At 52.2% G+C, this 12,990-nt stretch overlaps 1 protein-coding gene across 2 annotated transcripts in view; it reads left to right on the top strand.

Annotated features, from left to right (window-relative positions):
• The window catches only part of LOC133111038 (L-fucose kinase), a 17,056-nt gene extending 4,154 nt beyond the window's left edge, over positions 1 to 12,902 (top strand). For both annotated transcript variants that reach the window (XM_061221175.1, XM_061221176.1), the window contains exons 11-24: positions 179 to 285; positions 606 to 707; positions 852 to 1,025; positions 1,712 to 1,785; positions 2,377 to 2,771; positions 3,010 to 3,226; positions 3,535 to 3,701; positions 4,370 to 4,597; positions 5,449 to 5,592; positions 6,113 to 6,232; positions 9,397 to 9,584; positions 9,938 to 10,037; positions 10,533 to 10,756; positions 10,912 to 12,902. In XM_061221175.1, the coding sequence (XP_061077159.1) occupies positions 179 to 285; positions 606 to 707; positions 852 to 1,025; positions 1,712 to 1,785; positions 2,377 to 2,771; positions 3,010 to 3,226; positions 3,535 to 3,701; positions 4,370 to 4,597; positions 5,449 to 5,592; positions 6,113 to 6,232; positions 9,397 to 9,584; positions 9,938 to 10,037; positions 10,533 to 10,756; positions 10,912 to 11,013 (2,342 nt within the window). In that variant the 3' untranslated portion in view covers positions 11,014 to 12,902. The remainder of the gene's footprint in view (positions 1 to 178; positions 286 to 605; positions 708 to 851; positions 1,026 to 1,711; positions 1,786 to 2,376; positions 2,772 to 3,009; positions 3,227 to 3,534; positions 3,702 to 4,369; positions 4,598 to 5,448; positions 5,593 to 6,112; positions 6,233 to 9,396; positions 9,585 to 9,937; positions 10,038 to 10,532; positions 10,757 to 10,911) is intronic.
• The last annotated feature ends 88 nt before the right edge of the window (positions 12,903 to 12,990 follow it).

Raw genomic sequence — 12,990 nt, 5'->3', positions numbered from 1 at the left:
CACTATTACCCTCTTCTGCCCTCAACGATCTTCAGTGAATTCATGAATTTATTTGACAATTTAAGAACACGATTCCCTCAGACTGTATCACCATCGCAGACAGTAATCCATTACGTTCATGAGCGTGCGTTCATGCATGCGTGTGTGCGTGTGTGTTTGTGGGTGTGTGTGTTCTCAGTCTACGTTGCAGATGGTGGCTATGACTACATGACCCTCTCTGGCCTGGAGCACGTCAGGCGTCTGACGAAGATGGGGAGTGAGACAGAGACGCTGTCACACGTACAGGTCGCCGTCGGCAACAACGCCCCGCCTGTCTTTACCGCTAAACAGTCCTGATATGCAGCGCTGGGCTTGAATCACTCTCTCACCTTTCATTCCGTCTCTTTCTCTCTCTCTCTCTCTCTCTCCTACTCTCTGTCTTTCTGTCCCTTTTCTTTCAAACTCACGCGCAGCTCAAAATGCTTCATTCCTGTGACAAACACAGCTTGTGTTTTTGCAGCGCTCAGGACAGAGATTATGACAAAATCTAAACAAAAACTATGTGACAATGTGTAACTTTACCACACGTGTACATGACTATCTCTCCCTCTCTCCCTCCCCTGCAGAATGTAGAGAGTTTAGGAGCGGGCAGTAGAGTGATAAACAGTATTCTGGAAGGGGACATCATCGTTTCTCCTGGAGCAGTCGTCCAGCACTGTCACCTAAAGGTCTGTTTTTGGTCACACAGCTACACTGACACCAGTGCTTTCATGCTGCCCTTATCCACCTTGTAGCTGCTAGTGTTGTACGTTTTTGTGTTAGATCAACTTACCATTGATCTTTGATTCGACCTATGACCTCTCCACTCACAGGGCGCAGTGCATGTGCCATCCGGTTGTTTAGTGTCGGGGTTGGAGCAGTCCGCGGTGAGCAGTGTTCCACAGCTGGCTCTGCTCAATGACATCATCATTCAGGGACACCGTGTGCAGTTAGGGGATCTGCATCTGACTGTCTTCACTGTGCTGGGTGCACATGACGATCTGGAGGTATCTACATAAAAAAATATACCAAATCAGTTATACCCCTTTCCCACTGTAGAGCTGAATCAGGCTGGCTCATTATAGCCCTTTCCCACTGTAGAGCTGAACCAGGCTGGCTCATTATAGCCCTTTCCCACTGTAGAGCTGAATCAGGCTGGCTCATTATAGCCCTTTCCCACTGTAGAGCTGAACCAGGCTGGATCATTATAGCCCTTTCCCACTGTAGAGCTGAACCAGGCTGGATCATTATAGCCCTTTCCCACTGTAGAGCTGAATCAGGCTGGCTCATTCTAGCCCTTTCCCACTGTAGAGCTGAACCAGACTGGCTCATTCTAGCCCTTTCCCACTGTAGAGCTGAACCAGACTGGCTCATTATGACCCTTTCCCACTGTAGAGCTGAACCAGGCTGGCTCATTATACCCCTTTCCCACTGTAGAGCTGAACCAGACTGGCTCATTATAGCCCTTCTTGCTGTAGAGCTGAACCAGGCTGGCTCATTACAGCCCTTTCCCACTGTAGAGCTGAACCAGGCTGGCTCATTATAGCCCTTTCCCACTGTAGAGCTGAACCAGGCTGGCTCATTATAGCCCTTTCCCACTGTAGAGCTGAACCAGGCTGGCTCATTATACCCCTTCTCGCTATTTGACCTCAGGATTTCCTTCCCTCCATCCCTCCTCCTCTTTTTTCCACAGGCCTCTCTTGACGATCCGTCTGCCACGTTCCTGAACCAGAAGTGGACGGACTTCTACGACCGCACAGGAATTCAGTGAGAGCTGCGAGAAATGGAGACTGTCATGTCATAAAATGTATCAAAATTATGGAAATTGCACATTTCTGTGTGACTACATTTTGGAAGAATATGGAATTCAGTGTGCAGAGTGAAGCAGACCTGGGTCAGATGCGTAATTGTTTTGGATTCAAATGCTTTTCTGTGCTCGATCGATCTCGCCTGCTGCAATTGAGCCAACCAAGAGGACCAGAATGCGGGATTTGCACTTTCTGAGAGTATTCTAATACACCGGACAAGCTCAGTAAAGTGCGGAAAAGTATTTGAATCCAAAACAGTTACGCATTTAACCCAGGTCTGGAGTGAACAAACTATCAGCTCTATAAAAGAGTTTTCAAATTCCATATCAGCACGCTCTTTTGCTTCTAGAAGCCTGGCAATGAGCATTCACAAGCTCATTGCTAACTTCCCCTCATAGTGATAAACCGTATTGGTCTATTCTGTTAGATGTCCGATGGACAGAATCAGGGTGACGTGTGTCTGAATGATAAAGCTGCATGGTGGAGTCTGATTGGCCAGGGTCGCTAACGGTCGCGGTCCCTGACGGTTCTCTCTGTGTCTCTGTCCCAGGCCTGGGGACCTGGGGGCGGCGGGGGGCGGTGGAGATGCCCGGCCCTGTCTCCTGGACCTCTGCCTGTTCCCCGTGTTCGAGTCCCGGGGGGGCTCGGTGGGGCTGGGGTGGGCGCGGTGGCTGCTGGCCGGGGGCGGGGCCGGGGGCGGGGCCGGGGGCGGGGCCTGGGAGGCGGGGCGCTGGCGGGCGGCGTGGAGGCTGTCTCTGAGGGAGGTGCTGTCCTGCACTGACCAGCAGGGGGAGCTGCTCTGGAGGGAGGAACTGTTTTTCCGCGCCGCGCGTAGGAGGACAGGGGACGCGTTGACGGGACGGACGGACCGCAGCCTCCTCCCCAGCATCAGGGCAGCCGTCCTGGGGGGCAGGCAGGAGCCGCTGCTGCAAGCGCTGGACTCTGGTGAGGGGGGCAGCCCGGGGGGCATGGCTGGGAACCTGGTAGCATGTTTGCAGATAGATAGCTTTTTCTGTCTTTATCTGTTTGCATTTGCACTGTGGACAATCATCAGCTACCCCCCCCATAGCATCAGCATCATTGCAACCTCACCTTTTCTTTCTCTCTCACACATAATTTTCTTCTGCTATCATTCTCTCTTATTCCCTCCCTCTCTCCCCCTCTCCCCCTCTCCCCCCTTTAGTGGCAGCAGGCAGTAGCGAGGACCTCGGCATAGCTGCCCGCACTCTTGCCTGCATAGCGGATGTGCTGGGCTGCCTGGCGGGGGAGGGCAGGGGGGGCCTGAGGAGTGGGCCGGCCGCGAACCCCGCGTGGGGCCCCGCCTTCGCCCGGCTGGAGAGGGGAGACCTCCCCGGGGGCGTGCAGGCTCTGGCTGAGGAGAGGCAGAACTGGATGAGCAGGTAAGAGAAGCATCACTTCACTGAGAACTGCTAAAGCCTCTGGCTCTTAGTGATGACATCACTACACGAAGAACCGCTAAAGCTTCTGGCTCTTAGTGATGAGATCACTACACTCAGAACTGCTAAAGCCTCTGGCTCTTAGTGATGACATCACTACAGTGAGAACCAGAGAAATATATACATGTATACATGTATATATGTCTATGACTGAGAACCACTAAAGCCTTTGGCTCTTAGTGATGACATCACTTCACTAAGAGTCATGCGGCTGAGTCATGATTGTGTTTGTGTGTGACTGCCCCCTGCAGGCCGGACCTGCTGGTGCGTGCTGCACGCCACTACGAGGGGGCGGGGCAGGTGCTGCTGCGACAGGCTGTGATGTCAGCACAACGCTTCGTTTCTGTTGGCCCAGGGAATTTGCCACCTATTGGGGAGTGGCAAGAGGTGGAGTGTCCGGCCAGGCTTGACCTATCAGGTGAGACTTTCCCTCAAAATATAAAAACAAAGGCAGATCCTACGGAGGATTTTCATTCATTTTTCATCCTCCAAGGTAGAGTGGTTAGTTGCTATTGTAAGCTTGACATATTTGATTATTGGTGTTTTTATTTTGCCACAAATCAGCCCCCTTGAGCATGGCCCTTAACCCTGCATCGCTCCAGGGGAGGATGGTCTCCTGCTTAGTCTAATCAACTGTACGTCGCTCTGGATAAGAGCGTCTGCCAAATGCCAGTAATGTCTTGTAATACAATTGGCTTTTCCACTCCGAGGCAGTGATTCAGGTATATCATTTATGACCACCAGATGGCACCCCAGTCACCAAGATTATTACTATTGTAGTCTGTGGCAATTGTAAACTGTTGTTAAAAAAAGTATGTATAATGTATAATTTTAAAATATGGGTTATCTTTGTATCAATCGATAGATGCCTTTGCTGTATACATGTATACACGATTGAAATATGGGTTATTTGCCTTACAGTTGATTTGACTAAGCAGGGGCCAATCCCCCCTTGAGCAAGGCCCTTAACCCTGCCCAACGGCTGCGCAGATCTTATGTTGGCTACTCCGGGGCTTGAACCACCAACCTTCTGGGTACCTAAACCACGATAGGCTGCCCTAAGCCCCTGTTCCCGCCCCTCCTCAGGTGGCTGGAGCGACACCCCACCAATCACGTTCGAGCGTGGAGGCGCTGTGGTGAACGTGGCTGTCAGGGTGGGCGGCCGTCGGCCAATCGGGGCCAGAGCTCGCCGAATCGAGGAGCCTCGGCTCCTGTTGGTCAGCTCCAGCGGTGGGCGGGGCGGCCAGGTTGCCACGGAGACTGTGTGCCTGACCCTACAGGACCTGGAGGACCACTGCCAGCCTCACGCCCCAGGTGACCACGCGCGTGCTCTGTATCCGTGTTCGCGTGTCCCATAACACGCAACACACTCCCTACACTACACGCACAGCCGTGCTCTGTATCCGTGTTCGCGTGTCCCATAACACGCAACACACTCCCTACACTACACGCACAGCCGTGCTCTGTATCCGTGTTCGCGTGTCCCATAACACGCAATACACTCCCTACACTACACGCACAGCCGTGCTCTGTATCCGTGTCCGCGTGTCCCATAACACGCAACACACTCCCTACACTACACGCACAGCCGTGCTCTGTATCCGTGTTCGCGTGTCCCATAACACGCAATACACTCCCTACATTGCACTACATTATGCACTGGTAAATGTACTGAACGTTTCTCTGATATTGAAAATAGCTGTGAATGACAATATTCACAAAATGAATGACATGTAATTTGTTGTATTGCATATAGTCTTAAGCTAAGGAGTTCTCTGAAGAGTGACTCGAGAGGGAAAAGGTTGGGGGGATGTTGCGCGGTGGAGGGGGGGTGACCGTTGGCAGATTTGTGGACCCGATCTCTAATCAGCTGTTGGCGTAGTCTGCAAATTCTGATGGATCACATTCTGCTGACTGGGCCAAACATATCCAGTATCCAAATGTCGGGCAGAGATTTAGGGGTGCTGGAGAGGAGTGCTGGGATTGAGGGAGACTTGGAGCGGCTTGGAGAGTTGGCTCTTTCGCGTGCGGTGGAGTTCGCCCCGACGTTTGCGGGACGGAAGCGGTCTGCGTGGTGTGTGCGGTCTGACGATCACCAGCAGCCTGTTCGCCTGCATGCGTGTGCCTGCACACGCGTGTTGGTCACGTGTCGGTCCGTTCCGCAGGTGCCCTGCTGAAGGCGGTGTGTCTGTGCAGCGGGCTGGTGGCCTTCCCTTCCCAGCAGCCTCTGGGGCAGCAGCTGCTGCAGCGCTGGGGCGGAGGGGTGGAGCTCCAGAGCTGGTCCCTCCTCCCCCACGGCTCAGGCCTGGGTAAGAAACTACTGATCCCAGATCAGCCAGATCAGCCTGCTCAGTCCCAATCTTAAAACTGGGTAACGCTTCACAATAATTCCACAAATGTAACTAATGTAGTCATCAGCTAATGACTGAGAAGGTAATCTGTACAGCTTCGTGAATGTATTTGTACATTGACAAATCGTGTTAACAGCTACATTGCTTAATGCTAATTCAAATTGAAATGAAAAAAAAATGTTCATGTATTTGTTCATGATTAGCTGATATGATTAGCATGATAAGTTTATCCTATGGGTTACTAATGTACAAATATTCATGTAACTGATACATTAGTAGTGAGCAAATACACAAAGTAATGGAAACTACATTAATGAATTAATGCCAATTAATGTACCAAGTGGTTATATGTCAAAATGTTGCTACTGATCTGTGGCCTGTGGATGTAATCTCATATGTCAAAATGTACAGAGTACAGAGCCAAAATAACAGAAATCGCGCCACCGTCCAAATACTTACGGACTGCACTGTGCCTCAGGTACCAGCAGCATCCTGGCGGGGGCTCTGCTGGCCGCAGTGTACCTGTGCACCGGCCGCTCCTTCGACACCGACTCCCTCATCCACGCCGTGCTGCACCTGGAGCAGACCCTGACCACAGGTGAGAGAGCCCAGCTCAGGTGAGAGAGCCCGGCTCAGGTGAGAGAGCCCGGCTCAGGGCTCAGGTGAGAGAGACCGGCTCAGGTGAGGGTGAGAGAGCCCGGCTCAGGTGAGAGAGCCCGGCTCAGGGCTCAGGTGAGGGAGCCCGGCTCAGGGCTCAGGTGAGAGAGACCGGCTCAGGGCTCAGGTGAGAGAGACCGGCTCAGGGCTCAGGTGAGGGAGCCCGGCTCAGGGCTCAGGTGAGGGAGCCCGGCTCAGGGCTCAGGTGAGAGAGACCGGCTCAGGGCTCAGGAGAGAGCCCGGCTCAGGGCTCAGGTGAGGGAGCCCGGCTCAGGGCTCAGGTGAGAGAGACCGGCTCAGGGCTCAGGTGAGGGAGCCCGGCTCAGGGCTCAGGTGAGAGAGAGAGAGCCCGGCTCAGGGCTCAGGTGAGAGACCGGCTCAGGGCTCAGGTGAGAGACCGGCTCAGGGCTCAGGTGAGAGACCGGCTCAGGGCTCAGGTGAGAGGGCCCGGCTCAGGGCTCAGGTGAGAGGGCCCGGCTCAGGTGAGGGAGCCCGGCTCAGGGCTCAGGTGGGAGAGCCCGGTTCAGGTGGGAGAGCCCGGTTCAGGAGAGAGAGCCCGGCTCAGGTGAGGGAGCCCGGCTCAGGGCTCAGGTGGGAGAGCCCGGTTCAGGAGAGAGAGCCCGGTTCAGGAGAGAGAGCCCGGCTCAGGTGAGGGAGCCCGGCTCAGGGCTCAGGTGAGGGAGAGAGAGCCCGGCTCAGGTGAGGGAGAGAGAGCCCGGCTCAGGTGAGGGAGAGAGAGCCCGGCTCAGGTGAGGGAGAGAGAGCCCGGCTCAGGTGAGGGAGCCCGGCTCAGGTGAGGGAGAGAGAGCCCGGCTCAGGGCTCAGGAGAGAGAGCCCGGCTCAGGGCTCAGGTGAGAGAGACCGGCTCAGGGCTCAGGTGAGAGGGCCCGGCTCAGGGCTCAGGTGAGGGAGACCGGCTCAGGGCTCAGGTGAGAGAGACCGGCTCAGGTGAGAGAGCCCGGCTCAGGGCTCAGGTGAGAGAGAGAGAGCCCAGCTCAGGGCTCAGGAGAGGGAGCCCGGCTCAGCCGTGACGGCCTGTGTGTGTGTTATTGTCACCGGATGTTTCATGATATCTTGAAGACGACATTGAAATCGTAGTGTAAAGCCACGCCAAAGTGTCTGTGCGTTGCTGTGAAACTGGTCTCGGTCTCAGAAGGGAAGCCCTCGGCTTGGTGTGAAACTACTTTGTGCGCAATGGCGTGCATCATGCAACAGTGACCATCGGGGGGGGAAAGGTGGAATTGGCGAGCAAATTATGAGGCATTTATTAGTCTTATTTTTTAGACTTCTACTGCTATAGCCTATCCACTTGGAGTTACGATATATGTCACCTTCCTGTCAGCTTTGACCAGTCTGGCCATGTTCCCCATTCTGATGGATGATGTGAAGCTTGTGACCCGTATCTGCATGATTGTGCGCATTGCACTGCTGCTGGCTGATGAGATAAACGCATGAATAAGTAGATAATAAAGTAAAAAGGTTCCTAATAAAATGCTCAGTGAGTGTAGTTCCTGTAGTTTGTCTCGTTGCAGTGTTACTTTTAGGTTATCATTGTGAACTACTGCTATCATCATTATTGTATTTTTGGTTCCTCTTTTTCGGTTGAGGATTTGTTTTTTGTACAGTTTCTTTGTGAGAAGGGAAAATAAAGGGAATGTTTTCAGTCAAACTTGTTTTCACTCAGCAGTATTTCAAGACCTCTCTGGTCTTCTCTGGCCTTCATTTATCCGGAACGGTCTTGCACAATATACGGATTTAGACTTTGTTGCAGGGAGAAAAACATGTTTTTTTCATTTTATTTTGTTAGTAAGAGTGGGGAAAGTGATGGAAACGTGAGAAGCCCAGAGTGTGTGTGAGACGCACGAGAAACCTGATGTGTACAGTTTCCTGCTGGGCAGCATACCTGCCTCTCTGAAGCCATGCCTGGCACCACCGCTCTTGGCTTTGCCTTAAAGGCCTGGGGACTTATTTCTGGCTGAGGAGAAACTCAGCGGTCTTGGGGCGTGTGCTATGACTCAGCAAAAAATAAGGAACGCTAGAACACACAGAGCTCAGAGAGTTAAACGGTTTACTGGACGGCAGGGACGGACATTTTAGACGTCTACGGTGTCTCGTTCAGAGTCTCTAAAAATCCCTTGTGACTCGTCCTGTGACTTGGACTCCACTCCTGAGTCTCGCTGGTCTTGGGACTTCCACTTCTTGCCTAATTCGGTGCTCGGATGTCTTGTGACTTAAATTCCGCTGCTCGAACTCTGAGGTCTCTTGGGACCTTGCACTACGTGAGGTGTGGGGGCTCTGATTCCCAGACCCATGTATACATGCCACAGTGCCCGGGACTTTGTCTCACGTAAGAACATACATAAATGGTAAATGTCTGCATTTCTATCGCGCCTTTATCCAAAGCACCCATTCATACACACACTCACACACCGACGGCGATTGGCTGCCATGCAAGGCACCGACCAGCTCGTCAGGAGCATTTGGGGGTTAGGTGTCTTGCTCAGGGACACTCCGACTGCCAGACGATTGCTTTTACTGCCTGAACATACACACAGCTGTTCGTTTTGCCTTGTTATTGAGAGCAAAGGAGGAATGATATCCATTTTCCTGGTACATTTGCCTGGTGCTGTGGATAGTACGGTCACCTCAGAGAAAGACGGTCCTGGGTTCGAATCCGGAATGGCGCCTTTCTGTTTGCATGTTCTCCTCCTGCCGGTCTTCTCCCACACATGACATGCAGGTTAGGCTCCTGGGGGCAGGATGTTGCTGTAAATGAGCATGTGTGTGTTCAGTCAACCTACCCTGTATGAATACAGTTAAATAAAGAATAATAAATAAAGGACACGTTACATTACATGTAATTTGGCTGATGCTTTTATCCAAAGCGATTTACAGTTGATTCGACCAAGCAGGAGACAATCCTCCCCTGGAGCAATGCAGGGTTAAGGGCCTTGCTTCAGGGCCCAACGGCTGTGCTGGTCTTATTGTGGCTACACCGGGGGTCGAACCACCTGTGGGTCCCAGTCATGCACCTTAACCACTACACTACAGGCCGCCCATTTCATGTGCTCCCTTACACCTCCGTGACAATGTGCCTCTTCCCAGGTGGGGGGTGGCAGGACCAGGTCGGGGGACTGGTGGGGGGCGTGAAGATCGCACGCTCCAGGGCCTGTCTGCCCCTGAAGGTGGAAGTGGAGCGTCTGGACCTCTCTGAGGACTTCCTGTTATCACTGCAACAGCGCCTCCTGCTGGTGTACACGGGGAAGACACGCCTGGCTCGCAATCTACTGCAGGTCGGCACACGCATCGCTTTTATTTACTGCAGCGCGCCGAAAAACTTCCTGTTGATGTTTTGTTGCGCCGAGAGCGCTTCCTGTCTCCTCTGTAACGAACAAGGCGGTTCCCGTCCGCCCTATCAATAACCCTCCCAGAGTCAGGTCAATAGCTCACTCTGAACCGACTGACTCGTAAGTCATTCAGGATCCCTTTTTATAAAATAAAATAAAAAAACACAGATAACATAAATGAACTGAAATGAGCTCATGCGTCTCATGCGTGCTGCGTTGCGCTGAATGTGCGCAGTCACCGAACAGGAAGTTTCTTTGCGGTGAAGTGGTGAACTCAGGTGAACTGTTTCTCGGCGCAGGATGTGGTGCGGAGCTGGTACAGCCGTCTGGCGGCCATTGTGGAGAACACCGAGCAGCTGGTGAGCAACGCGGAGGAGTGCGCCCGCGCGTGTGCCGAGGGTGAGAGAGGGCGGGCGGGGGGGGGGGGGGGGGGGGTCAGGCGGGGCTGGGGGGGGGGGCAGGAAGGGTGCAGTCAATAAAGTTCCGCAAAGTAATCATGGCCCAACCCTCTTTCTCTCTCTCTCAGGTTCCCTGTGCAGGCTGTACTGTCAGTAGTGATTCGTTATCTGTTTTGTTTTTTTTGTATGTCTGTCGTTTTAACACACGTAACGTACCATTCTATGTTCACTGCCTTTGACTGTTACTGTACCTGCCCGAGGAGCACAGATGAAATTGTGCTGGATAGCGAACTCTGGGACAGCTACGTTGTCCCTGCTGTCAAACAAATGATTAAATAAACACAGTTGTACACCTTCCTTCTTATATAAACAAGCCAAAAAAATGTATGTATGAGACGAAATGTACACATACAGTCACAGAACAGTAAGTGTTTTTGTGGTATAACGGCTACATCTCCCTAACCCTAACCCTAACTCTCCCCTCTGAACCCCTCAGGTTCCCTGTCCAGGTTGGGCTCGTGTTTGGACCGGTACTGGCAGCAGAAGAAGGCCATGGCGCCGGGGTGTGAGCCAGCGGCCGTGAGGAACATGATGGCCGCCCTGCGACCTCTGACCCTGGGCCAGAGCCTGGCGGGGGCCGGGGGAGGAGGCTTCCTCTTTCTGCTGACACACGAGCCCCTGCAGGAGGAGAGAGTGAGAGAGGTGCTGAGTAACACACAGGTGAGTGTGTGTGTGTGTGTGTGTGTGTGAGACAGACCTCAGCAATACACAGGTTACTGTGTGTGAGTGTGTGAGTGTGTGAGTGTGTGAGTGTGTGTGTGTGTGTGAGAGAGTCCAGCCCTGGTCTGAAAGTCAGCCTGCCTGTGTCTCCTCAGGGCCTCGGGGACTTCAGTGTTCACTCAGTGGAGATCGACATGGAGGGGGTCTGCCTGCTGCCCCCGTCCCAGAGCAGTCTCGGGCCTGACCCCGGCCCCTAAAGCACACCTAATTAAGGCTCATCATTCTCAGATTTTATTACATATCCAGGAATTTATTTTTATTTTATTTTATTTTTCATTTTAAAAAACAGATGGAAAATTTCAGATTTTTTAAAAGCGGGTGGAAATCAGGTTGTAATAATGCAAATATCCGGGATAAATCTTTTATTTTACTTTCTTTTAACCATAGGCTTTGAGAATGGAACAATGATAGTGCGCATTCCAGGAGATTGGATGTGTTGCGCCTGCTAGGTCAACTGCACATTTAATGACGTTCGCACAAGGCATGTACAAGAAATAGGCCTAACATTGCCATAATAATGACAAAGTCATTCTTATAATCACTCAATGCAAACAATCAGTGCAATTTTAATCAGCAGTGTGACCACTGCAGCATCGTCATCTCTCCCCATAATAGGAGCCCCAGCACATCATCTTTTTGTGTCCCTGTAAAAAGAGTGTGACAGTGTCATAATATGAACCCCAGTGCAACGTCTTTATCCGTCCCAATAACAGGAGCTCCAGTGTCACAACATTTGTCTTCCCTGTTGAGCCCAGTGCCCCTTTCTGGGGTTCCGGTTACACCATGTTGATTCTGGGTGCCTTGCTCTGCCTCACTGGCAGTGTCTCCTCCAGTGTTACTGAAGGCCACACCTGTAGGCCGACCTGACGTCATCTTTTTCCTGGACAATTCTTCGATTTTGTAACTTCGGAATTTCTATTTCCTAAAAATATCTGGTTCGGATTTGCTCTTTCCATAGTCTGTATCTAAACAAAGAAATAGTTTTATGTTCATAAGGCCAGCCTGCCTTGACTTCTATGAAATCCAGTATCTGGCCACTCAGCTTGATCAGTTGTATCTGGTGTGCTTGTGTGGATTCCCTGGATGGTACTGGAGGACAGGTATAGGAACCGAGGCCCGACTTTCACGAGGCCTCCCAAGTGTTGCGTTTGTGCCTGTGGCTACATTTACTAGCCTGTCCTGCATCCCGTCGCTGCTACGGCCTCTATATATTTGGGAGAAGGCCGGAAACTATCCAGCAGGGATCATCAACTCTGGCCCTCGAATCCAAATCCGGTCCTGGTTTTCATTTCTTCCCCGGGGATAAACTGAACAGCTAGTCCTACTGAACGGCCAGACTGTCTGGACACCTGACTCCCAGGTGAAGGGAGGGTGGAAAACCAGCAGTTCCATGGCCCTCGAGGACCGCGATTTGATGATCCCTTCTGTACAGTCTCTGGAAGAGAACACTTCACACGCCTGATGCAGGCCAGCTGCAGTTCCCAGACTGACCAGAGGGGGCACACTTGCGATTGGGACTTGCAGGTGAGACTTTTCCCCCCTCCTGTATTCCATCCATGGATTGTAGAACAAGTATAGACCCAAGTGCCTGTATGTCACCCACTGACTATCCATGGGCTTGCTGAAAGTATTTTGAAACCACGGAACTCAACGTTTACCCGCACCATTGGAGCCAGACAGCACAGTGGGGAAGGCGTGCGCAGCCCCAAGAGGGACGTAATCTGTCCACGAATCGACCGCAATGCATTTCGACTGCAACTGCGCCATTGACTTTACATTGGAAAAACGGGTCTGAATGACCTTCGCCGGAGCCAGCCGCAGTGGTGCTAGTGAGCACCGTCTCTCAGCATGACCAGGAAACCGGTTTTGGCTCCATCGTTTTAGGACTTCTGGCCCTGGCTGACCCGGCACAGTCATGATTCGTTTCCTGACTGGGATGTGACGCATCACGAAGGAATACTGCTTACATCCAGTATCGGGGATGGGGGGCACATTTTTCAAGATACTGTTTAGTGCTGCCTGTCCACCTGTATTATTGAAGAAAGCGCTATTTTTTTGATACATTAAATTACGCACCTGTACGTAACCCACCATGTAGCTTGGCTCTCCTTTGCATGTCCTGTTATGCGTTTATGATTACTACCATGGAAACACACGTGAAGACGTACGACTGA

This window comes from Conger conger, chromosome 15 (assembly GCF_963514075.1).
Source record: "Conger conger chromosome 15, fConCon1.1, whole genome shotgun sequence".
In the NCBI taxonomy this organism is placed as follows: Eukaryota; Metazoa; Chordata; class Actinopteri; order Anguilliformes; family Congridae; genus Conger; species Conger conger.
Note: the sequence above shows the minus strand (reverse complement) of the source record. Positions and strands in the feature narration are given on the sequence as shown.